This window comes from Netta rufina, assembly GCF_964035555.1.
Source record: "Netta rufina genome assembly, chromosome: 29".
NCBI classification, from domain to species: Eukaryota; Metazoa; Chordata; class Aves; order Anseriformes; family Anatidae; genus Netta; species Netta rufina.
The window spans coordinates 1,577,934-1,601,396 of NC_140153.1; the positions used below are offsets into that span (position 1 = coordinate 1,577,934).

General features: G+C 43.6%; 4 protein-coding genes across 4 annotated transcripts; 2 read left to right on the forward strand and 2 right to left on the reverse strand.

The window, feature by feature from the left end:
* Positions 1-519: 519 nt before the first annotated feature.
* LOC311219727 (claw keratin-like) lies at positions 520-972 on the forward strand (the record flags this gene model as incomplete). The annotated part of the gene is made up of 1 exon (XM_084303004.1): positions 520-972. The coding sequence occupies one exon, from the start codon at positions 520-522 to the stop codon at positions 970-972; it is 453 nt and encodes a 150-aa protein (XP_084159130.1).
* A 2,134-nt stretch (positions 973-3,106) lies between these two features.
* Positions 3,107-3,451, reverse strand: LOC311219761 (claw keratin-like; the record flags this gene model as incomplete). The annotated part of the gene is made up of 1 exon (XM_084303041.1): positions 3,107-3,451. One exon carries the CDS (start codon positions 3,449-3,451, stop codon positions 3,107-3,109), a length of 345 nt encoding a protein of 114 aa, XP_084159167.1.
* A 1,586-nt stretch (positions 3,452-5,037) lies between these two features.
* Positions 5,038-5,454, forward strand: LOC311219730 (claw keratin-like; the record flags this gene model as incomplete). Its single annotated transcript, XM_084303007.1, has 1 exon — positions 5,038-5,454. One exon carries the CDS (start codon positions 5,038-5,040, stop codon positions 5,452-5,454), a length of 417 nt encoding a protein of 138 aa, XP_084159133.1.
* Positions 5,455-7,320: 1,866 nt separating this feature from the next.
* Positions 7,321-7,728, reverse strand: LOC311219750 (uncharacterized protein; the record flags this gene model as incomplete). Its single annotated transcript, XM_084303028.1, has 1 exon — positions 7,321-7,728. The coding sequence occupies one exon, from the start codon at positions 7,726-7,728 to the stop codon at positions 7,321-7,323; it is 408 nt and encodes a 135-aa protein (XP_084159154.1).
* Between the last annotated feature and the right edge of the window lie 15,735 nt (positions 7,729-23,463).

The following is a 23,463-nucleotide window of genomic DNA, read 5'->3' on the forward strand; positions in this document are numbered from 1 at the left end:
AATTCATCTGAAGGCCAAGTAAAGAGCTGTGGTTTTGTTGGTACTGAGGGTGAACCCCGATCAACCTGGGGGATTAGGAATTCTTTGGGATTTATTCATGACATGAGATCAGCTTCAGCAGTGGCTGGCCATTCATGTATGTGTATGTCATGGTCTGCTCCTCCTGTCACGGTCCTGTTCCCCAGGGCACATTTGTTCCTCAGTGTCCCCAATGGGGAGAGATATAATTGCCCTGCATCACCACGTGTGTCATGAGGGGTTGTCAGCATTGTTGTATGAACATCTGAGGCTTCCACCTCCTGCCTGATTCCACAGGCTCCCTGAGACAGATATAAAAGGGCTGAGGGCTTTGCAGCCCTCTATCCAGCTTCCTCCGCTTGTCTCTAAACAGATCACCTGGGTAAGTCGTGCTCTTGGAGGCTTCTCGGGGCTCTCTCCCTGCCTCCATCAATACAGCCTCTCCCCAGACCCATGCCTAACTCTGCCTGCCCTTTGCAGTACTCCTTGCCTCCGTGGAGGATGTCCTGCTCCAGCCTGTGTGCCCCTGTGTGCAGGGTGGCTGCCCCGGCCCCGCTGGCTGACAGCGCCAATGAGCCCTGCGTGCGGCAGTGCCCCGACTCCACCGTGGTGATCCAGCCCCCGGCCACGGTGCTCACCTTGCCCGGGCCCATCCTCAGCTCCTTCCCTCAGCACGCCGTGGTCGGCTCGGCAGGAGTCCCGGCTGTTGCAGGGGGCTTTGGCGGCACTTTTGGAGGCCGTGGTGCCTTTGGGGGCTATGGAGGCCTTGGGGGTTATGGTGGCCTTTTGGGCTATGGAGGCCGTGGGGGTTATGGAGGCCTTTTGGGCTACGGAGGCCTTGGGGGTTATGGAGGCCTTGGCGGCTATGGGGGCTATGGAGCCTTTGGGAGCTGCGGATACGGTGGCTGGCGTCGGGGCCTCAGGTACCTCAGTGGCAACTGCGGGCCCTGCTAAGCCCACCTCTGGCTCCAGCCCCTGAACAAGGAGGGCTCCTCAGCTGCCCTGGAACGTCCCGACGTGACACCAGCAGGAAAAGCTCCGCTTTGGCATCACTCGTCTCCAGAGCTTGGAGGTCCTGTGCCTTCATGGGGCCCAGCTCTCTCTTTATCATGTCCTAGTTGGGCTTTGCTTCAGGACTTGCTGCCCCATGACAATGCAACCCCATGGAACTGCCTTTTCCTGTGGCTGGCTGCTGCTCTCCTCCTCTCTGCATCTTGCAAGGAGTTGGAGGCTGCCTCTGCCCAGGGGCTGCCCTTCTGCCGTCTCCTTGCTTCCCTGGACCTTCAATAAAAGCTCTGTTGCACCACATTCTTGACCCATGGTATTTCTTCATCATTCTTCTTCCAGACTTCCCCCAAAACTCAGAGCCAGGGCAGTTGGGCTGCTGGCTGCACTCCTGCCTTTGCTCCTGGGGTCTTTGGGCCGCTGGGGCAGGGCATTGCGACTGAAGATCAGAGGCCCCAGTGGGTCTTGTAGAGGACATGCCCCTGAACCTCCTCCGTTCTCTCACCGGGTAGAAAGGCAACGCATCCCCAATACTACTTTGAGAATATGACAGAGAAACGGACGTCTTGCACAGCCACCACAGCACGTTTGACCTCTTCATATTGCCTTTTCTGTGGTCAGCCGTGGAGGTCTGGGGAGACAGAGAGATGGCCACTGCATGGTCAGGGCTGCTGCCACCTTCTGACTGTGCCCACTGGGAAGGGGTGAAGGAGACGCAACCAAATCTGCCCCAGGTTCCCCTCACATCCATGTACCCATTGCAGCCATCCATAGCCAGGGAGCACAAAGGCCTTGAGTAGGCGGTTCGTGTCCGTACCCGCCTCATGTCCCTTCGTTTCCCAAACGTCTTCTGATCGTGTGATCCTGGCTCTGCACAGTGGTCTTTCTTTGAGACTGTTCCTGCGAGGGAAATCAAGAAGAGCAGCGGGGCAGCACGTTGGTCAGTGGTGGGGGCTCAGGAGAACACGCATCACCCGTAATTGTCAAGCAGGGGAAGGGGAAAACGGCTGTGAACTGTCACAGCAGCCACAGCTTTCCTCCACCACCTGCGCAGAAGTTTGTGTGTCTCCTCTTGTGCTTGGGGACATCTTTTCCAATTCTGCCCATCCACACAACTCCCTAGGCTCCAGTGCAAGGACCGCCAGCCAACCACAGGGTGCTGCCTCACATAGCATCCCGTGCATGCTGGGTGAGGGCAGAGTGGTGGGAGGCAGCTGGTGTGCCTCATCACAGCTGTTATGGCCAGGTGTTCTGTGGGCCTGGCCATGCAGGTTGCTTTGTGTGCTGGTGTGTGAGGAAGTGCAGCCAAGGTCTGGCAGCATGTCTGCAGCATGGAGCTGTGTGGAGCACTGCTGTCCTACTTGGCCAGAGCTGTGTCCCCCGGCTACAGGTAGGCAAGCTGTGTATACAGGGAAGAGCTTCTGGCCCAGTGGTGGGGAAAAGCTTGATAGTGCTCCATGCAGATGTGGGAGGAAGTGGAGGGAAACAGAACAGGCTGGAGTAAAGGCTGGTGGGATCCCTCAAACTCCTTCCTCTGCCCCTTGGCCTCCCTGTTGTCGCTAACCAGTTGTTTGCCCTTGAGGAAGCTGTGGTGACCCTCTTGTAACGGCCGTGTGTGCAGGGCCTTTGGAGGAGCAGAGGGAGCGCCTGTGGTGCTCTTGAGGACTCCCCGATGGCAGCTCCCACACCTCACAGGATGAAACGAATGGAGGAAGTGTCACAGAAAAGACAGGGTCCAGAATGTGTTGTAACAGAGCTTTTTTTTTTTTTATTTCAGGTCCAGGGGAGTAGGGAGATAGCAGAAGTGTAGTCCCTGACTCCTTGCAGAAGGCAGAGCATTGGTGAGCAGCAGTCTTGCTACAGGAGGCATCCAATTCTTAGCTGTATCATCATGGGGCACTGATTCCTAAAGCAAAGCTCTAGCAGGGAGGAGAAGCACAGAGGAGCCCCATGCAGGCACGAGACCTCCAGGCTCTTCAACTTGATGATGCTACAGCAGAGCCTTTAACGGCAACATCAGGTGGGAATATTGCAGGCCAATTCCAGAGCTCTCCTTCATCACAGACTGGAGCCAGAGGTGGGCTTAGCAGGGCCCGCAGTTGCCACTGAGGTACCTGAGGCCCCGACGCCAGCCACCGTATCCGCAGCTCCCAAAGGCTCCATAGCCTCCATAGTCCCCAAAGGCACTACGGCCTCCAAAAGTGCCGCTAAAACCCCCTGCAACAGCCGGGACTCCTGCCGAGCCGACCACGGCGTGCTGAGGGAAGGAGCTGAGGATGGGCCCGGGCAAGGTGAGCACCGTGGCCGGGGGCTGGATCACCACAGTGGAGTCGGGGCACTGCTGCATGCAGGGCTCGTTGGCGCTGTCAGCCAGCGGGGCCGGGGCAGCCACCCCGCACACAGGGGCACACAGGCTGGAGCAGGACATCCTCCACGTAGGCAAGGAGTACTGCAAATTGCAGGCAGAGTTAGGCAAGGGTCTGGGGAGAGGCTGTATTGATGGAGGCAGGGAGAGAGCCCCGAGAAGCCTCCAAGAGCACGACTTACCCAGGTGATCTGTTTAGAGACAAGCGGAGGAAGCAGGATAGAGGGCAGCAAAGCCTTCAGCCCTTTTACACCTTTCCCATAGAGCCCATGGCATGGGGCACGATGACGTGGTGGAAGCCCCAGATATTCATACAATAAATCTGAAACTCTTTTTTAAACATGTGAAGATGTGAGGCAATTATATCCTTCACCACTGGGGATACTGAGGTACAAACCTGCCCTTGGGATCAGGGAGGTGATGATAAGAAGAAACCATGATTGCCGCTAATATGAAGGGTTATTGGCTTCTAAAGCTGACCTCACAGTAACAAGAAACATCAATGAATTTCTAATCCCCAGGTTGATTGGGCTTCAACCATAATGCCAACACTGCCAGAGTTCTTTGCTTGGTCTTTAGGTGAACTGGAGAACAAGGAGTACCGCATTCCCCATAGGGCAAGAAGAAGGGCAATGGTTAGGGATGCTCCTCAACTCCCACCCAAATGCTTTGCAGCCCTTGTCTGTACATTGTGATGGTGTTTGGTAGCTTCTTCAAGTGGGTGGGACAGCTTCATCCCTTTACCCAAACTTATACCACCTCTGTTTACCAGCTCATAAAAGGGAAGTAATGACAGGCATGCTTGCTGTGCAGAGGGTTTCAAAGCACTTCTTCTGCTAAATACCCATGACTCTTCCACATAGACAAAGTTTGGGATTAGGAAGAAATCAGAGTTTATTGTTGCCATGAGGTCAGGTTCAGGAGTGGCTGGCCTTTCATGTAGTTATGTGTCGCAGCCTGTTCCTCCCATCACCTCCCCATTCCCCAGGATGCGTTTGAGTCTCAAATTCCCCAATGTGGAGGGATATAATTGCCCTGCATCTCTACGTTTGTCATGATTCGTGATGGCTTTATTGCATGAATATCTGGGGCTTTGTCCAATGCCACCTGCCCGATGCTGCAGGCTGTTTCTAGCAGGTATAAAAGAGCTGAGGGCTTCACAGCCCTCTATCCTGTGTCCTCCACTTGTCTCTTACTGCATCACTCAGGTAAGTCCATGCTTTATGTGCCTCTTCTATTCCTCAGCAGTCACTTCATCAATTGGATGTATTGGTGTGGGTTCTGCCTTTGTTTTTGCAGTGTTGTATAGGCTTGGTTTTAATGTAGTGTTTCATAGCTACAGAAAGGATAGATATTGATTTTTTTAGGCATGGTGCTTTGAGCATTCCAATGCAATTGAGTCCTTTGGCTCTCTTTCTTTGTGCTTTGGATGATGTGGTTTTTCCTGTGTCCTCTGTGTCAGGGAAATCAAGTTGTTCACACCAGCTGTCCAAGTGAAAACTGTGCTTATGCTCTGACTGATTTACTTGGTGCAGAGCATTTCCTGGGGCAGAAGCTCCAAGTACAGGATGGCAACAGGGTATTTGCAATGTGATGATGTTCTGACCCCAGCTCTGCCTTCTCTCACAGCTTTGCCTTCAAATTGAAGGATGTCCTGCTCCAGCCTGTTTGCCCCTGTGTGCGGGGTGGCTGCCCCGGCCCCGCTGGTTGACAGCGCCAACGAGCCCTGCGTGCGGCAGTGCCCCGACTCCACCGTGGTGATCCAGCCCCCGGCCACGGTGCTCACCTTGCCCGGGCCCATCCTCAGCTCTTTCCCTCAGCACACTGTGGTCGGCTCGGCGGGAGTCCCGGCTGTTGCAGGGGGCTTTGGCGGCACTTTTGGAGGCCGTGGTGCCTTTGGGGGCTATGGAGGCCTTGGGGGTTATGGTGGCCTTTTGGGCTACGGAGGCCTTGGGGGTTACGGAGGCCTTGGTGGCTATGGGGGCTATGGAGCCTTTGGGAGCTGCGGATACGGTGGCTGGCGTCGGGGCCTCAGGTACCTCAGTGGCAACTGCGGGCCCTGCTAAACTCCAAAGGCCCATGGAATGCAGTGCTGCATCTGCCTTGAGCCTTTACAAAGAGCTGCCCTTGATTTCTACCACCAGATGCAGAACAAATCTTTCAGTCCCTCTTTCAGCTGTGTCAAAGCAGCTACTTTAATCTACTGCTCCTTGCTTTTTTGCAGAGAATAACCTTGCAGATATGTATCTGGGGGCTTCAGGATATTAACAATGCCTTTTTAAAGCTCCCCTCTATCTGCAATGCAGTAGAGCAGTGCTCATCCTCGGGTGAGTGTCTCCCCTCTCTGCCCTGATCAAGGGTTCCTGAATGGTGTTAAGAAGGGGAAATCTTTGAGGTGAAGTCCTGTGTTGTAACTTGCTGCAGCTTTAGTATTTCTGTGATTCCATTTCATTGTTTCTGTGTTTTCTCTTTTCTCTTGTTTTCTTGTTTTCTTTTTTTTTTTTTTTATTTCAATTTCTACTGCATTTTCCATTCATATTAAAGAATCTGTATTGCATCAATAAAATTTCTTGTCTGAATTTTGTCTTCACTTTGACGCGAGATATCTTTATACATTGGTGATGATGTGAAATACCAGATGGCAAGTGGGTTTGGTTATATTTTTGTGGAAGCACTGTTTTTCTCTTAGAAAACATTTTGAAATAAAATGTGGGAAAGTTTAAGGGCAAAATTCAGATTTATGCTTTTAATGATTAATAGAGGAATGGAAACTAAACTAGTTAAGCGTTTCTTTCTTGTTGATCCTGTGGGAAAATTATGCACATTTTCACATTAAAAACAATTTAGTATAGAGGAAATTGATACACTTTTCCTTTCCTCTCGATGGAAAGACAAAAGAAAATGTTTATTGGGACACAAAGCAATGTTTTTTCAGCTCATTGGAAACTTCTGCTTATCGTTGCCACCCACCAGTTGTGATGCACCAAGTTTTCACCCTGCAGCATGTCTACTGCCTTTGCTTTCCTCTGCAGGTATCTCTGGAGCTTCCTTTCAGTCTTATGGCCTCAGGGAAGCTTCTTGCTATGTGTTGGAAGGCTATGCCTAGGCCCTGGATTTCTCCACCTGGAGAGCTGCATCCAGCAAGGCATGCCTTGCTTGGGGCTTGGGTCCAAGTGTTGGAAAGTTGCTCTGTCCTGAGATGGACACGGGAAATTTGGCACAGATCATTACCTGAGAAGTGGCAACTGTCAGGGACTCAGGTTGGTCCTGGGGGCTGTCAAATATTAAGCTCATATCTAATGAGATCATGTAGAAAAGTGTGTGTGTGATTTTGTGATACTTGTGCACAAAGAGGAAACATGAAATACCTATGACAACGAATAAATATACTATAAATTCAATTGAGAAGTGAAAGAAAAAAGCAGCAATTATGTTGTAATGAAAACCAAAAGTCATAGTTTGGTATAGAAAATTTATTTGGAAGGAGACAGCTTTTCTACAATTCTGGAACAAAATTGTACATAATGTAAAGATTATCTTTCTGGGGGTTCACTGTAGTCTGGTTTATCACCAGGACCAAAGTGATGCAGCCTATATATATACATATATATTTTTTTTTCCTTCGGTGCAGTTGCTGTGTGCAATTTCTAGCATCCTAAGTCACCTCTCTAGACTCAGTGTCAATAACGTAACTGAAGTAAACAAAGCACAACGTAAGCAGATGACTAAACCAGAAAGCCAGAGGCTAACAAACCTAAGCTAAAGGCAAAAGGAGAAACTGCACATATGAGCTGCCTCTCACAGGTGCTGAGTGTTCACAGCTCTCCTTCAGCTGGAGCCAGGCAATGCCCAATGCTGAGCTCCTGCCTGGCCGCTCAGCCCTCCTGCATTGCCAGGGGCTTGAGCTACCTGAAGCCGCTCCACATCCCAGCTCAGTATGTCCACCGTTTTCCAGAGCGGTACAAGTTGCATGGATGTGTCCATTGGGAAGAATATGTGTAGGAGTATTTAGGAGCGCACCGAGGCTCTGGGCGAGCAATAACCTGCGGGGTGAGTTTCTCCACTGCAGCCTCCAGCCTCCCCTGGGCCTCTGCTGGCAGGGGGGCTGCAGCAGGGGGCTCCGCTAGGGCCACCTCGGAGGGCTCTGAGGCTCCCACCACTGTTTGCTGGGGGTAGGTGGTGAGGATGGGCCCTGGGAAGGTGACGACGACGGGTGGTGGGTAGATGATCACCCGGGAGTCGCCGCAGGCAACCACGCAGGGCTCGTTGCTGCTGGCAGCCAGGGGCTGAGGACACTTCGCCTCGCAGGGGTTGCTGCATGCCAGCTGCTCGGAAGCCATTGCCTGGCTGCGGAGGAGGGTCCTGCAATTTCATTGTGAAGTTAGAAGGGAGGAAAATAGGGGAAAAAAACCCCAAATATACCCCGTGTGCTTGGCTGCTGATACTTCTGTGCTTGACTCCAAGAGATCTTAAGAGAGATAATTTGAATAAAGAAAACAGCATAGCTTCTCTCCCCAGCTCAACAACATTTTACTTAGCCTGCATCTATTTATCTTTTCTAATTTGCTGCTTTAATCGTGCTCCCTCCTCATCCTCTAGGAGCGAAAATCTGGCCCTTTTCCTGTGTGCCAATTCCAAACCACACATGTGCTCTAAAAGCTCCCCGTCTCTTGCAGTATTTCCTGGAGACGGGTTGGGTCTTGTTCCAGCAGCCTCCCTCCTCCTCCCACAGGCAGCCTCTCAAGGCAGTGCCTACATTCTTTGTTTTACAGAGAGGGGTGCAAAGGGCGGGGAGAGCCAGGTTTTCAATAGAAAACCTGAGTACCGAGTGATCTGTTTAGCAGCCTGCTTAACGTCTTCTATTTTCCATGCAAATTTCTGGTATTACCGAGCATTGTTCCATTAAAGCACAGAAGAAATAAAGGCTAAGAATAAAAGGGGGATTAAAAATACCGTTTTAATAAGTAAAACACCACACTGACAATATTTAAATTGTGGATGAATGGTTTTGCCAACCCGAATGCAAAACTTGCAGCTCTAGATTGGGGCTTGGGTACAGACAAATTTAATAATGGTTATTTCTTTCTTCACATTAAATCTCTACACACAAGCTAGTTCTCCGTGGTATAGCATCACACTAATTTTTAAACTTGTAAATCAAAGACATGGTACAGTGAAGAATAAGGAAAAAGTATTAATTTGTTCTCAGTTAAGCCCTGTGTGTTGCAGTGTATTAAATTACTGTCCTTAAACGTTTGAAAATGAGGACTAGGGGATATGGCAGCTTTAAAGCACTCCTCACAGTAAGTAAATGCAGAATGCTTCTAAAGGTAGAGGGAGGATAATTTGGAGCTAATCTATAAAATCAGTAAGTCTTATGTATGGAGAAGTGATATACAGGTTCTTAAATTATGTAGCCAAAAACACTTTATAATAAACAATTAAACCACAAAGCATAAAATGAAAGTATCTTAAAAGCTACTTTCCCTGACTTCAGGAGCTCAGTGCTACCTTGTACAAGATGCTAGCACAGGGAATAGGCAGGGCAATGAGCTCCCATCTATTTACTTGTCTCAGCTGTATTCTCAAAAGTAATTTCAAATATACTCAAAAGGATTCTTAAATACATCATTCTTCAGGGAGAGGGGAAGCATGTCTGCTATTTTTCCCCAAATACCTTTAGGTTAGAATTTAGCTTTGACCCAAAAAAATGCTTACCTCCATCTTTGTAAGAGCACATTAAAATGCTAGCAAAGTCACATTTTATTAGTTAGAAATGAAAGCTTATTTTCCACAGTTACATTATGTAATAGTATCGAACCATCACCAGGTGTAATTTGTTGGGACTCCAAATAAATTAGCTAAGATTAGCTAAAACAGATTAAGAATAAAAGCAATGCTGCATCTCTGTAGTTACACCAAACTACCTTCAAACAATGAGGTTTTACTTCAACAGTTGTCTAGAAAATTCCCCCACTTAACAACTGACAAATTTCTTATGCATGGCATATATGTAAAAACAGAGCTAAAATCTATTCTTAGTACTTTTCTGAGAAATTTTCTAAATGGAGAGTAAAATTTCCCAATTCTCTCATAAAATTAGTAGCCCAAAGGAGTCTTGAAAAACTCTTCCTTTTATTTTACAGCCTTTATCCAGCAGACAAAAAAACATCTGTAGAAAGATGCTTACTAATGTCTCTGATAGAGGATTTAGTCCCAAGTTTAACAAAACTTACGCTAAAATAACATTAAACTCAAGATTTTTATAGTTGTCAAATCAGACTTACTCAGTGTACCGCAGAGAACAAGTCAAGAGAAGTAGTGAGAAGAACCTTGCACGGAAAGTGTATTTATATCCTTTCTCAGATTGCCTGGAGGATCTGAGACGCCCTTTGTGTAAAGGGCCTTAATTACTTATGAAGCAAACTTTGTTGCATGTATTACTCCTGTACTTGCTGTAATTGTTTTGCTCACTGTTTATGATTATCTAAAGCTAAGTTAGGTAATAATTCAAAATGCAGACTGTAGCCTGCAAGTTCCTTTCATCCTGAAATTTCCTTGTTTTACTCTACTGATTTCATTAGGAATTAAAAATACATGAATGAATAGGCTTCTAGTGACTTACCTTTGCTAAAAACAGGATTGCACCGGGAGTTTTAGAAATGTCAGTGACAAATTGTGTCAACACATGCAAGATTTATTTTCCATATTGGAAATACAAGTAACATCTCCTAACATTCTCCATGCCTAGATAAATCTCTAGAAGCACAGGGCTTCTTCCTCATCTGATATAATGTTAGTGAGGCTGATGGATGTGTTCTTACCCAAGCCAGAGGAGTTATCTGGTGCAAAAACTTTAAACAGCAGAACTATCACAAAACTATCTATTAAATAAAAATGAAGTCATCTCCAATTATGAAGTCTAAAATGAGGAGTTGATTAAATAAATGTTTTACACTTTTCATTCTGTATGAGGTCAGAGCAGTCCAAATCCACTAGGATATTATTACTATTAACATAAAATAACTTCCAAGTTTGGCATACTAACATGTTTGTGAAGTACTTTGAAATCTTGTTTCCCCATGTCTCCAGAATATTCCTGATAAGCTTTACAGCCTGGGGGATGTTTAGGGTGTCTTCATTAAAAAGAATTAAACCCACTGTCATGGTGTTTATGACATGAAATTCTTTTTTAATGTACTTGGTGTCTTTATGCACAAAGCTTCCCTCCAGAGGGAAGAGAGTGGACCGATTTCTCAGAAAATGGGTTTCCCACCCACGCCTGTCACTGAGGTCCTCCCCCGCCCTGGAGACTGCCTCCACCAGAGGGAGCCTCCATGTGTTTGGGAGCCTCCATGTATTCAGGAGCCTCCCCTCGTGCACTGCTCCTCTGTGCACATGAGGGCAGAGTTCAGGTATTGGGAATACTGGGGCAGTCTTTGAGCTGTGGATATAGGCCACAGCAGAGGTGGCCTCAGGTTTTCATGGTTTGGTTCTTGCGAGGTGGTGTCAATACGGAGTATGCATCAAAGGAACTCACAATTCAACTGCAAATAGTGTTTTTTTCTTTCTTTTTTTTTTTTTTTCTTTTTTTTCTTTTTTTTCCTTTTCCTTCTCCGATGTTCTCAAGGTTTCCTGGTTCTAAGTTATGCATAATTTGTAGCTAGAAGACTGCTGCCCCCCCCCCCCCCCCCCCCCCCCCCCCGTATTGCTATTTCAAAACATGACTTTTAAAGCACATGTAACAAGAGTGAAATTCATCCCAATAAAAGTATTCTAGCTAAGCATACTGGATTTTTGCTTCATCTCCACAGCATTTGGGAGATACCCATGAGTACAGGAAATAAGTAGGAACTGAATTCTGGCTGTCATATTAAGATGTAGTCCCTTTGCCCCACAGGAAAATGAACTCTTCAGAATTCCCTCATAATTTAGCAATATTCTACAGATTTATTTTTATTTTTTTTCCCTTCTGGTTTTCATGTTGTACTCTGGAGTGACTCATAAAGGCAACAAAAGGTAAAGAGGAAAGAAGACTGCATACACCACAATATACAATGTTAATATTGTGAGCATCTATTAATTTTAAAATTATTTTAGAAAATTACACCCTTGTGTAAGGCAGGGCCATCATTAATAATAGCTCTTGCCTAGCTAAGATATGATCTATGTGGTCAAACCTGTTCTGTTCAACTTCAGAGCACAGAAGTCTTCTTTGTAAAGCTGAGTCAGGGGCACTTGCTAATGAAGAAATAATCAAAGGAAAATGCTTGTGGATGGATGCTCTGCTGATGTAGATCTGCAACATTCATTCCGGGTACTTCAAAGAAGCTCTACATGCTTACATCATCTGTAAACACATTGTATCAGCAAAAATTCTGCCCATTAGGCATGTAAGAATTAAAATATAAGTTCAGATCATTAGCAAATGTTAATCAATTATGTATTAATGTATAGATCCAACATTTCTTATGCTAGCCGAATCTCTGGCTTTCTGGTTTTATACAAACTACAAGTGAAAGTTGAATAATTCAAAATTTGAGGCAGGGCATCAGAGTCTAATTAGGATAATGCCAGAAATGACCTTGATATCTCTCCTTTAAGGTGATACTATTGCCCAACACTAGGCGTCACCGATGGCTATTATTATTATAGACCTATTTGCATAAGCCACATATTCATAAATGATTATGAAACATTTGCAGTCCTCAGCATTCTCATGGCGCTAACTACATAGGGTGTTTCCAGAAACACCTCATAAATCCCAATGTATGGCAGAAGGAGAACAATTGAATAAAGGTGCACAGATACTGGAAAAGTCCACCAGGATGCGTATCAGGCTTCTCCAAGCATGTTTGTCAGTTCAGCAGAACAGGCACTTTTCTGAAGGTCTTTCAATAGCACTAGTGGATTAAAAAAGGGAAATTTTTCTTGTGTAATGGCCTTGTGACAAGTGGTTGCTTGCTGGCTCTCTGCTTTCCAGGCTTGTCAGGACCAGTGACGTGGGGTCCAGGGCTCCCTGGATATTCCATGTCTTCACCAATTCATTACTTGTGTTTAACAGCCCAGGAAACAGGGTACAAGAAGCAAAGACTTCTACTTTTTCTTCCCTGCTATGTGGGATTAACCTAGGTTTTGAGCATTGAAAAACAACAAAGAAATGTAAACAAATTGAAGTCTGTGTGAGAAACTCAGAGGAAATAGGTGTTCAAGGAACACAGAAGGAAGCAGAGGGAGCAGGGCAGATGAGACACCTCCTTCACTACGTGCTGACCAGAACAGTGTTGAAATGTATTGTAATACAAGAAAGTCTAAGTGCTAATTTATTAGGAGCAGGAAAGCAAAAGAAATCATTTAAATGATGTAAAATGCGTTTGGAGTTTATGCAGGTTGTGTGTTGTCTCTGATCCTACCATGGATCTTATTTATTTTTCCTGCTAATGCTGTGTTTTGTTATTTGTTTTGTTTTGTTATTTTTATTTTTAACATTTAGATAGAAACGTGAACCCTGCAGACAGGTTTAGAAGACACCGAGTCAACCCTGGTTTATTTAGCCTCCACAGCTCCCTCTAGTTGCCCTGTGTGTCATTACATAACCTGCCTCAGTTTCCCTTTGTTTTGAGTTTTCTTTATTTTTCTCATCTGCTTCCCAAACACTGGCCCCCAGCCCCTCATTGCACAGTGTCAGGCAGCAGCACAGATGGTACCTGGCAGAAAAGCAGCAAGCTGCTTTCCTTCTGCCACAGGTAAGGTGCACAGCCCTAGTCTTAAGTGACTTGTTGCCTTCAACACGACTATAAATATGGATGCTGAAGATGCTGTTTGGTTTCTTAGAATTAAAGAGCAGACCAGATTAAATTGTAACGGTGTACATCCAAATTTCACTACATGAAATGTCATAATCAAGCTGAAGCCTGCCTGGTGTTGACTATGAAATAGCAATGTAAGGGATGGTCCCTGAATGGGACCATATCTGGGATCATCAGACTGATCTGTCGAAAGGTTTAGAAGGAGCTACTGTTGCTATGTATTTGTCACTATAGATGAGCAGATGCACAAAAGTAAAAGGCTGAACTGCCATTCTAGGTGAGCACAAGTTATAGAGAAAATGGAGCCAGACCCTTTATGGAGACAGATTGCAGGTATATGAGGAGCAATATGTGTAAACAATGAGAGGTGTTCTGATAGGAGGAAAAAAATTCCTGAGAAAGAACAAGAGTTTGGATCAGAGACCTAAGAAAAATCTTATATTAACCAATAATTAGATCTGAGTCTGGTGCAATTTGGCTCTATCAAACTCTAACATCCCTCTGCTATTCTGAATGATGTTATATGAAATAACTGTACATATCTGAAACTTCACTTTAAAGCAGTTATTTCTCAATGAAAATTGAATGAAGAACATGCAGAATGGGTTTTGGCATATAGGAAGAGGGGGGGGGGGGGGTGTCAATCTTGTGGTAGTAGAGTTTACTGAAACACTGATTATTTCTAATAATGCAGTGTGGTGCATATAGAAGATTTTGTAGAGCCTTCACAAAATTCTTTGAAAGTATTTGCTCTCAGCATTCCGCAGGATATATTTAACAAGTGAGTTTCCCCTCAGGGACATCCCACATATTCACCTCAAAATTTAAGGACAATTTATGGTATGGAAACCTGAAGTTATTTAATCAGGATCAAACCACAGGAATGTAAACAAATTATACAGGAGAATGAAGAAAGTATTTTTAGCAATCTGTGGGTGTAGCAGCTTAATTCATTGCGAGTCATCCTATGTCCTCCCTGGCAGACCTCAGAGTTGGGATGGTTACAGGGTGAGAAATGCTGTCTGGCACACAGACCTCTGCTGCCACATCACAGCCTGGGGGTCTGGCCCTTAGTGGCAGTAAAAATAGTTAGAGCTCAGGGGCTGGAAGTGAGGATTACTTTGTCAGTAAAGTGCCACAAATGAAGTTTGTACATGTAATTTAAAGTGCTCTTTTTTACTTGATATTTTTGTGCAGAGCCTGATAAGGTAGGGTTCAATTTGTTTTGTTCCTGTGGTTGGTGCAGAAAAAGTAAAAACAAGTATGAGATGAGAATTTTGAACTTGTTTCTTCTAAAACAGCCATAGATAGGTGTTATTACTGAACAGTTCCTTTAGAGGGCAGACCAGAAATTAGGGATAAAGAATGTAGAAGTAGCAATTTAGGGAATAAAGAGAAGACAAGAATACGAATAGTATGAGTAGATTATTATGGTCCTGCGTGCACATAGAAGACCTCTGAAATGGAAGAGGGGTAGAAGAGAATGTTAGGGAGAATCAGGAACATAACCTACCTCATGGGAAAGTTTGAAGTGATGAACTTTTGCATACTCAGGGTTTATTATTGAATGCATCTGATCCAGATAAATAGCTACTTCTTAGTAAAGATCGGATCCCAGGGCATCAAAGTTGAGTTAAGTGATATTAACTTTATAATAGGCACTTTGCCTATGTAAATCAATACAAAGCACTTTGGAATTATTTTGAAACTCTTTCCCTGAGGGCATTTTGGAGATTTCCCAGTGAATGATTTTCTCTGAGACCCTCAGAGAAGCACCTCCCAAACTGCAGGGAGCAGTTGGGAGTATAAATCTGATTAAGCCAAAGCCCAGGTAGTACAGAAACAGTATGCAGCAATAGAAGCAGGCTTCTAGTACACAACCTGGACCCCAGCAGTCCTTCCCCTTCCTAGAGCGCATAGTTCCATGGAGCTTCCCAGTGCTGACATCAGTACTGTGCACACCTGCCCTCCTTTTTAGGATGGCTGTTTTTTGAGTGTTGGGACCACGTAGCAACTGACTGCATCAGCAGCAAAGTTACACCTATATGCCAGGTCACTTATGGGTCTGTGACCAACACAAGCCTTGCACAGATCCTTGGGAAAGGAATAGCAAGGAACATATACACTCTCCCCTTGTTGTGGGGTTTGGCCTGAAGGATCCGGGATCCTCCATCACCAATGCTAGGACAAGTGTCACAGCTAAATCTGTAGGACGTGTGGTGGTAGCAGGTTTGCAGGTGAGAAGTAGCTACTAGTGCCTGACTAGCTGATCTGCTATTACATAAACCACTATGTGAGATATGTTCATGGGGCTGGACTATTGCAGGGAGCAGATATTCAAAATACATGAATATTTTGTATTCATGCCCAATGTAAGCTGAGTATAACACATACTGGGTTGCTAAAGGGGAGAGAGAGGGAGATGCCTGGATTCCACTTTCTTGGTGTTTGTCCCATGCACTTCAAAAAGCCTTAGGGTATGCGAGAGGTGGTTTGTTTTAAATGGAGGGGAAAATAAAATAAAAAAAAGAAAAAAAAAAGCTTGTTTTCATGAAAAGCTGTAAAATAATGATCTCACCTGCAAAATACTTCTTGAAATCCTCACACATTTCTAAAGTGTGGATGTTACTCAACATCTGGATGTCTAAATCTGAAGGCATACACTTAGTTTTGTAACACTGCATGTGTACAAACATAATTAATGTTTATGAAATAACCTGGAAACTTCAGAGATACGTGCTATTACTGCAAGGATCACATAGAATCCATCAGAAGTGGGTCTAATTTATGGGAATAGAAGCTACGGCTTTAATTTGCAGACTCCAAGAGTTCGAGTAGATTAGTATGGAGAGGATGTCCTGGGGGATGGGGAGGGCTGTTGGAAATAGTCCTCTGGGAATTACAATGAGGGAAGAAGGTTTCCACTTGAAAAATCTTGTGAGGCATCAGCATTTGTCTCTGACTTCAGGGTACAAATTTTTATGTAATTTTTCATGGATTTACTCCTACAGGCCTAGCCTCAAATCCACCCCCTTCTACTTGTCTTTTTTTCCAAACATTTTGGAAACACAGGATAATGGGGTAGGGGAGAAGTAGATGATCCTTCCTAGTCACAGAATATAGACAATTTAAAAGCAGAATCACTCCCCTGCTTGGCTTCTTCAGCACATTAATACTTAGCCTAATAGCACATGAGTTCTAGCTGTTGTTGTCTGTTGGCCAATTGATGTTTGCTTTGCATTTTTAAGTTGCATGTATCCAGGTTGCAGGTGATTTTTGCACAAGTTGTCCCAACAGAGTGACCCAGAGACTGCCACAGTGCCCTGCTGTTGCGAGTGCTCAGCTGACGATTTTACGCAGTTTTGGGAGAATAGACTTGCTAGTTTGCTAGGAAACTCATGGTGGCACTCAAGACAATCTGAAAATCTGCATGTGTTGTGCATCTCTGAGCTCCTAACAACCGGGGAAGGAGTGTGGAGGGTACTTCATGGTGCTCTATGCTGCTGTAGCCAGGTGGATTCCAGTGAACCACTGTGCTGCTGTGCAGGGCATGGCCCCCTCTGAATACAACAGCATTTTTCTTCCACGCAAAAATGCAGTTGGGATGGATGCTTTAAAAAATGCAAAGGTTTCTAAACATCAGGTAGTGATTTAGTTAATGCTGGTGTGGGTGGTGCACCTCAGGCAGGTGACAGCACAGCTTGAGGTGGGACTCATAAGGGTTCAAAAATAGAGTGTAGGGGAAAAAAAGGAAAAACAAAAAGTGCATGCTGCATGATAATGTTTAATGCGAATGAAAAGCTGAATATACATGCACAAAATTAGATGGATAGGATATAATCAGAAGAGTTCCAGGACTTCATGAGGATCTACAGTGAATCTCCAGTTCCATGGTTCTGCATAGGTTGTTGTTTTTTTGCTCACAAATATTTCACAATGAAATCTGCTGTTACAAGTGCTTGAACGTTTTTTTTTTTGCCCTGGTTTGCATTAAATGAGATATAGGCAGAAAAATAAGCTGGTAAGCCAGTACATCATGGGTCTTAAGCAGAAATAAAGTATAACGAAGACTTACTAATGCCTAAGAGCTAACTTTTTTTTTTTTTTTTTTTTTTTGGGGGGGGGGGGGGAGGGGTGGTAAATGCTGGTTCAGCAAAGTATACACGTGAATGTCAATTTTGATTAAAAAAAATCTTTTGGGAACCCAAGATTTTCAGTCGTATAATTTTAAGAAATTGTGTTTTCAAGATGAATTGATAATAAAAAGTCAATGTTGGCATAAAATCTTTAATTTATTGAGAGATACAGTTTTGTCAAACCAAAAATATTTTTTTGAAAATCTTGTTTCTTGGAGAATTCTTTTTCATTTCATCCTAATTTTGGATAAAATCAATGGTGAAATTCCAATTTCTTGTAGTTTGGAAATTCTAGTCCTCATGCAGGTCTAGTGCCAGGAAGCCATGCTTTTATCGACTCCACTGGGAACTGTGGGAGCTCAGCACTTCTACAACCCATTATCCATAAACTTAGTCATGATCTGTCTTTTCAGTTCTCGTTTTTACTTAATCCAGCATGGATATCCATGGATTTAGGCTGGCCTGCAAGTTTTATAACAAAATGGCTTGGAGAAGTGAGGAGACAAAGTATTACAGTTTCCTGTATCAAAAAATGGTAATCCTGAGTTACATGCTGTCCCAGAACCACACATGCCCCTGAACCCAAGAGATCCCCTGGAACCAAGTAAATTCCCGATATCGAACAGTGCAGTAGATCCCACTATGGTTTGCTGAGGGAAAGTGGTGAGAGTTGGGCCTGGATAGATCACAGAATATGGTGGTGAGTCAGGTTCCACTATGTCCACTATCGTGTCGGGGTATTTTATGACACAGGTCTCATTGGAGGTGAGGGCAAATGGCTCAGGGCATACCACCCCCGGCGGCAGGCAACACTCGTCGTAGGGAGACATGTGATGGATCCAGACCTGAAACACAGCAAGAGGGGAGGAGAGAAAAGGCAGTTGTCAGTCCAGCAAGAAGATAACATATTGGATGTCAAGATTTTTGGAAGACAGGGTTGTGTGCTAGATATAGCAATTGGGAGTATTCCAAGTTGCAAGTATTTTAGGTGACTGGATGTCCAGTATCCTCTTTTTGCAATCGTTTGTCTCCCTCCCACTGCCTGTTCAAACCTTCCTGAGAGCTGTAACCAAAGCCCAACTCTGTGTTAAAACTCCAGTTTTAATCCCCAGCACTGGCAAAATCAAAATACAGGGATGAAGCAAGTTACCTCACCTCACCTGGTTAAAAGTGGAACAGTAAGAAATGGGATGGAGATCCACCCATCTTTTATTAGTCTCATTAGTTATCCTCCAGATTACAGATTCTTTTATTTGAAATCACACAGCTCTTTAAAACTGCTCCTGATATCAAGGTCAGGTTTTCTTGGGCATTGTTTAATTATAGATTAACAAGCAGTCCTTGCCCTGAATTGTGCCCACACTAATTAGGTGCGGCAAACACAGTGAGGGAGAAGTGATAATTTTCTTCACTTGATCAGTGTGGAACTGATGTGGAAGAGATTAAGGGTTGGCAGAAAGGGTGGGCCTAAACTGATTTCCCAAATGAATCCCAACATTTACTCCATGAGTCTACAGGAAAAAGAAAATTCAGGGGAGATTTCTTGTCTCCATCTAAATGTCTTGTTTTAGCCACGCGTCTGTGTTGTCCTCTCCCAACCTCAGGGCTGCATCTTCAGCTTTTGCCAATTGACCCCATGCCTTTGACTTGAAGGTAAGACAAAGGCAACAACAGGCTATTTTGTCAGCTGAAGTGCTGGATCTGGAATGGCTCGTTTTCCTCTGACCGGGTAAGAATCACTACCACAGATCAGTCTAAGGGCAGGGATCCCCAAGTGGTGTGAAGGAGACCAACAACTTGTGGAAGCTCACCCTAGAACCCATGAAGAGAGGTGAAGGAGAATTTGTATGATCCTTCTAGATTAGTAATTCAGCACTGCTTAAAATATATTTTAAACAAAACCAGCAGTAAAGTGACTCTTTAATAGGAAAAAAAATGAGCTCCAGTCACCGTAGGCTTTTAAAAATATTTAGGGCAGCTTCAGCTGTTAAAAGACACTACTTTCTGTGAAGACAGCTGAAGGTGAGAACATCAAAAAAAAAAAATATTTTTTTCCAATGTTAATTTGTTTAATGTGACATAGTCTTTATAGTATGAAAAGAATGCTTGCCAGTATGAAATTATTGAGACTTTCTAGAGTTCTGAGGGAATTTTATATACCATTCCTAGTCTAAATGAACAGTTGTCCTGAACACTAACATAGTTTGCAAATGCCAGCTTCCACCTCTGAAATATAAAACTTCAATTGACTTAAAACTAAAGGTCAATAGAAAGTATATTTCTGGAAGAATACCCCCTTAATATTTCCTAAGTTTAACCTATCATTTGATAATATTTAGATAGCAATAAGTAATTGATTCAAAATTGACTTACCCGGATCACCAAGGAGAAGAGTTTAAGAAAAGTGATTAGAAGAGTTCTACGTAGCAAATGCTTTTATACACTTAGTCAAATTGCCTGAAGGATGTGACACCCTTTTTGCATGCAGTCTTAATTAGTTGCAAAACAAAGTTTGCTGCATGCATAACTTCATGCAAGTAATGAAACTGTTTTGCTCGCTGTTTGTGTTTGCTAGCTATTGGACATTCACGTAGTGTGCTAACATGCTACTACACCCTGCAGGCAGGATTCACTAACATTTCATGGGTCAAAAAGAACTAGATATACTTCATTAGCCACATTTCAGTTATATCATAAGTTGACCACACATTCATGTATTTTCTCTATCTCCCTGCTGCCCCCCATCAAATTCAATTTGTGAAAGAAAATTAAGGGAGCACCAGCAGTACCATTTGCTGTCAGGGAATAGGATTTTATTGTTTTTTTTTCCCTAATTTGTGCTGGTGTGCAGCATGGAAAAGAAGAGTTTGCCCGTAAAATTCCTTACAGGGAGCTTAACCTGAAGCTGTTATGACTCTAAGTGAATATTCACATTTAAGGAGAACTAAATACATCTGTAGTCATCTTCCGAGTAAGACTGCCTTTGAATAGGATTGGTTTCTAGGGAGAGACCTCTGTTATTTAACATCCACTTTACAAATAGTGCTCGCATAGGATTTGAGTGGAGCATGTAGATTTATTTCAGCTTTCTTTGTAGGGTTTGACCATGTTACAATTAAAGACAGGCAGGTGTCACCCACGTTTTTTTGCCACTGACTCAAAGTGAAGTCATAGAGCATCATGGTAGTATGTTTTTAGGGTGTTTTTTTTTTTTTTTTTTTTTTTTTTTGACTGGGTTGAAAAGGGCAATACTACAGAAAAGGGAAGATTGCAACAGGGAAGATTGTACTGTACTATGAAACTGGTGTTTCCATCCAGCCTTTGTTTTTTTCAGTGACAGTACCAAGGTGATGACTGGAAAGAACATACACAAAAAATAGCTCTATCCTGATTAGAAATTAATTTAACACATGAGAGACATAAGCTTAATATAAGACTACTGAAGAATCAGAGAAAATGAGGGCTGTCAGTTTGTCAAGATTTTTATGAGTGAGACAAAGATGTGGAATTAAAAATGTTTTTCTAGTTACTTTAAAGAGAAAATCAGTATAACAGAAGCATGTTAAATGAGGAGAAGGAAACCGGGATTCACTGGGAGCAGACTTCTGGAGAAGTTAGTATAGATAGAAGAGTTTTTGATGTCAGTCACATGACACAGCAGCTCATAACTCAGAATGTTCTTAATTAAAATAGTTAAAATACATATAAGTTCTTAATTAAAATCTTTTAGCAATACTAAGGATATGGATCATTTACATGTTTGGAAACACACTTGGGTAGTACAATAGAACTTGCTGTGTTGCATTAGCATACCTGAAGCAAAGCATGATGTTTTATCTGCATAAATGACTGGGAATTGGACTGAAATCTTTTGTTCTGTTCACAAGTCTCTGTAAATGCTTTTGCCTTAGGACCCCTGTGAACATCCTCCCAAGCTACAGATAGCTTATGATATGAAGGAAAACTTTGGGTAGATAATTACAAACAAAAGAATCCTTCATCAAGTTTGTAAGGCAAGGGAGGCAGGCATGTCATCTTCCTAGCACCACACAATGGTTCCCTTTCACTTGGAATATAAATCTTGTGAAAGAGAAATAGTAGTTTTTGATAGCAGGGTCTTTGTTGTAGGGTTCCATAGCCTGACATCTACTTTAAAACAATGAAGTTTATTACAGGAATAAGAAGCTTTCTGGGACTGGAGTAACAAGAGAAGTGACCCAGTTGAGAGGACTCTAGGAAAGACCTCCCTGTCCAGATGAAAGGTAACATCACTGAACATCACTGCTTTATGAAGATATGTGAGGAGCCCTGACAGGTCCTCCTTTGAGAGAAGAGATGCACCAGCCGCGCTGGAGATAGTAAAGATCTAAAGCTGAAATACATTATTTCATTAGCACTTCACAGTCCTGAAGAAGGACTGAAGTCAAGGTTGGCGACCGGACGCTTCAAGTTTGCATAATGCAGTATATTTATTTGGAGACAATTTTCCCATTTTCGGTCCCCTTTTGCTTCTCTTCTTCATCCTTGTTAGGAAACTTTAAACTCCGACTGACTCCCTGCCAGATATATTGTGCTCTTGCATGTGCATCATCATGCCTTCAGTCTTTGCAGAGATTACCAGAGCATTTACCATGATTTGTCTAAAATATTTCAAAATCAAATGTCTGCTTGAAGCTACGGGGAAAAAAATTTGCCTATTCCTTCTGCATAACATATGTAAGATATAGCTTCTATTCACTGAAGGCAAATGTTTTATTGTACAGATTAAGAGCTAAATTTCTTGATCATCTTGTGTTGATCTTTATTGTATGAATAGGCATTTGTGGGGAATGCCACTGAGTGAAATGGGTGCTTCCCTTCTGCCAGAAGGTGGCAAGTTTGGAGTAAAAAGGTGGATTTGTGTTTAACCCTTAGAGCTGCCTTTATATTTATTTTTCCTCCCCAGCACAGTGTTGTTACCTCTTAGACAGGTTGTTTTTTAAGACCATGTTAAGAAATGAGAAACATAATTTTTCTGATTAAAAATAGGAAATAGGATTTCTGAGCACAGCAGGAAGAAGAGAGTAAAGGCAAATAAGAATGTCCTAAAATCTACCCATGTAATTAAACTGCCTGAGCACTCAGCTGAAGAGCTGCAGGTATGGTCACACACATATATGGAGAGTCATATATATTTTGAATGAATCTACTAAATAAATTATTTTAACAAAATTCTGTTTCTTGCAAGTTGACCACAATATAAAATTCACACAATGTGCTTCTCATATGCCAAGTCAGGATAAACCTGAAAAACTTTTTTTTTTTTTTAAAAAAAGACAGTTCTTAACGAACTATAACACACCACTGGTGCCATTCTTAGCAATGAAAGCTGTTGTATGCAGAAGATCCCTTAATTACTGGAAGTGCCCATTTATTTAGTTCTATAAGCAGAGAACAAGAATCCCTGTGATGGTCCAGACATGGAGCCCCCCGGTGAGAGACACTCATGTGGGTGCCATGCAGGAGCCCAAGAGCAGCAGTGGCTGTTCCTTCCCTGGGGCTGGGGTTCTGGTTATCCTTGGACCTTGCTTGAACCAGGGCAATGCCCTATGGAGGCTTTGCTGCAAGCGCTTCAGGCAAACTGGATATGGTCTTTAGTAAACAGTACAGGAAGATAACTGGAAGTATCCAGTAAACAAAAACACAAACACCTTAGCTGCCAACTATGCTCATCTTCTGTGGTTTCAGCACTTTGTGACATTAATCCAGGCTTAGCATAGCCACTACTCATTTTATGCATCTTCTGACTCCTTTCTAAATGCTGTCCCAGAGACTGGTCAATGCTTTGTGCTCATTGCATCCTCTTTTTCCAGTGCCTTGTCACATTATGTCGTGGGGCTCCTTGAGACTTTTACTTTCTTTGCAATTTTGGGCACTATATTGAATGCTACTTGACATCCCTCACAGCTTAATTTTTCATTGCCTTGAGCAAATTTTAATTCTAGTTATTATCTAGATTTAATAAAGTGAAGCACAGAGGCTAAATGAATCACCAGAGGTCACTTGGTGAGCAAATGGAACAGCCTGGAGTAAAACAGGCTTTCTTCCTTGGCATTTATCGTATTTATAATTTGAATTCCAGCAACTGTTT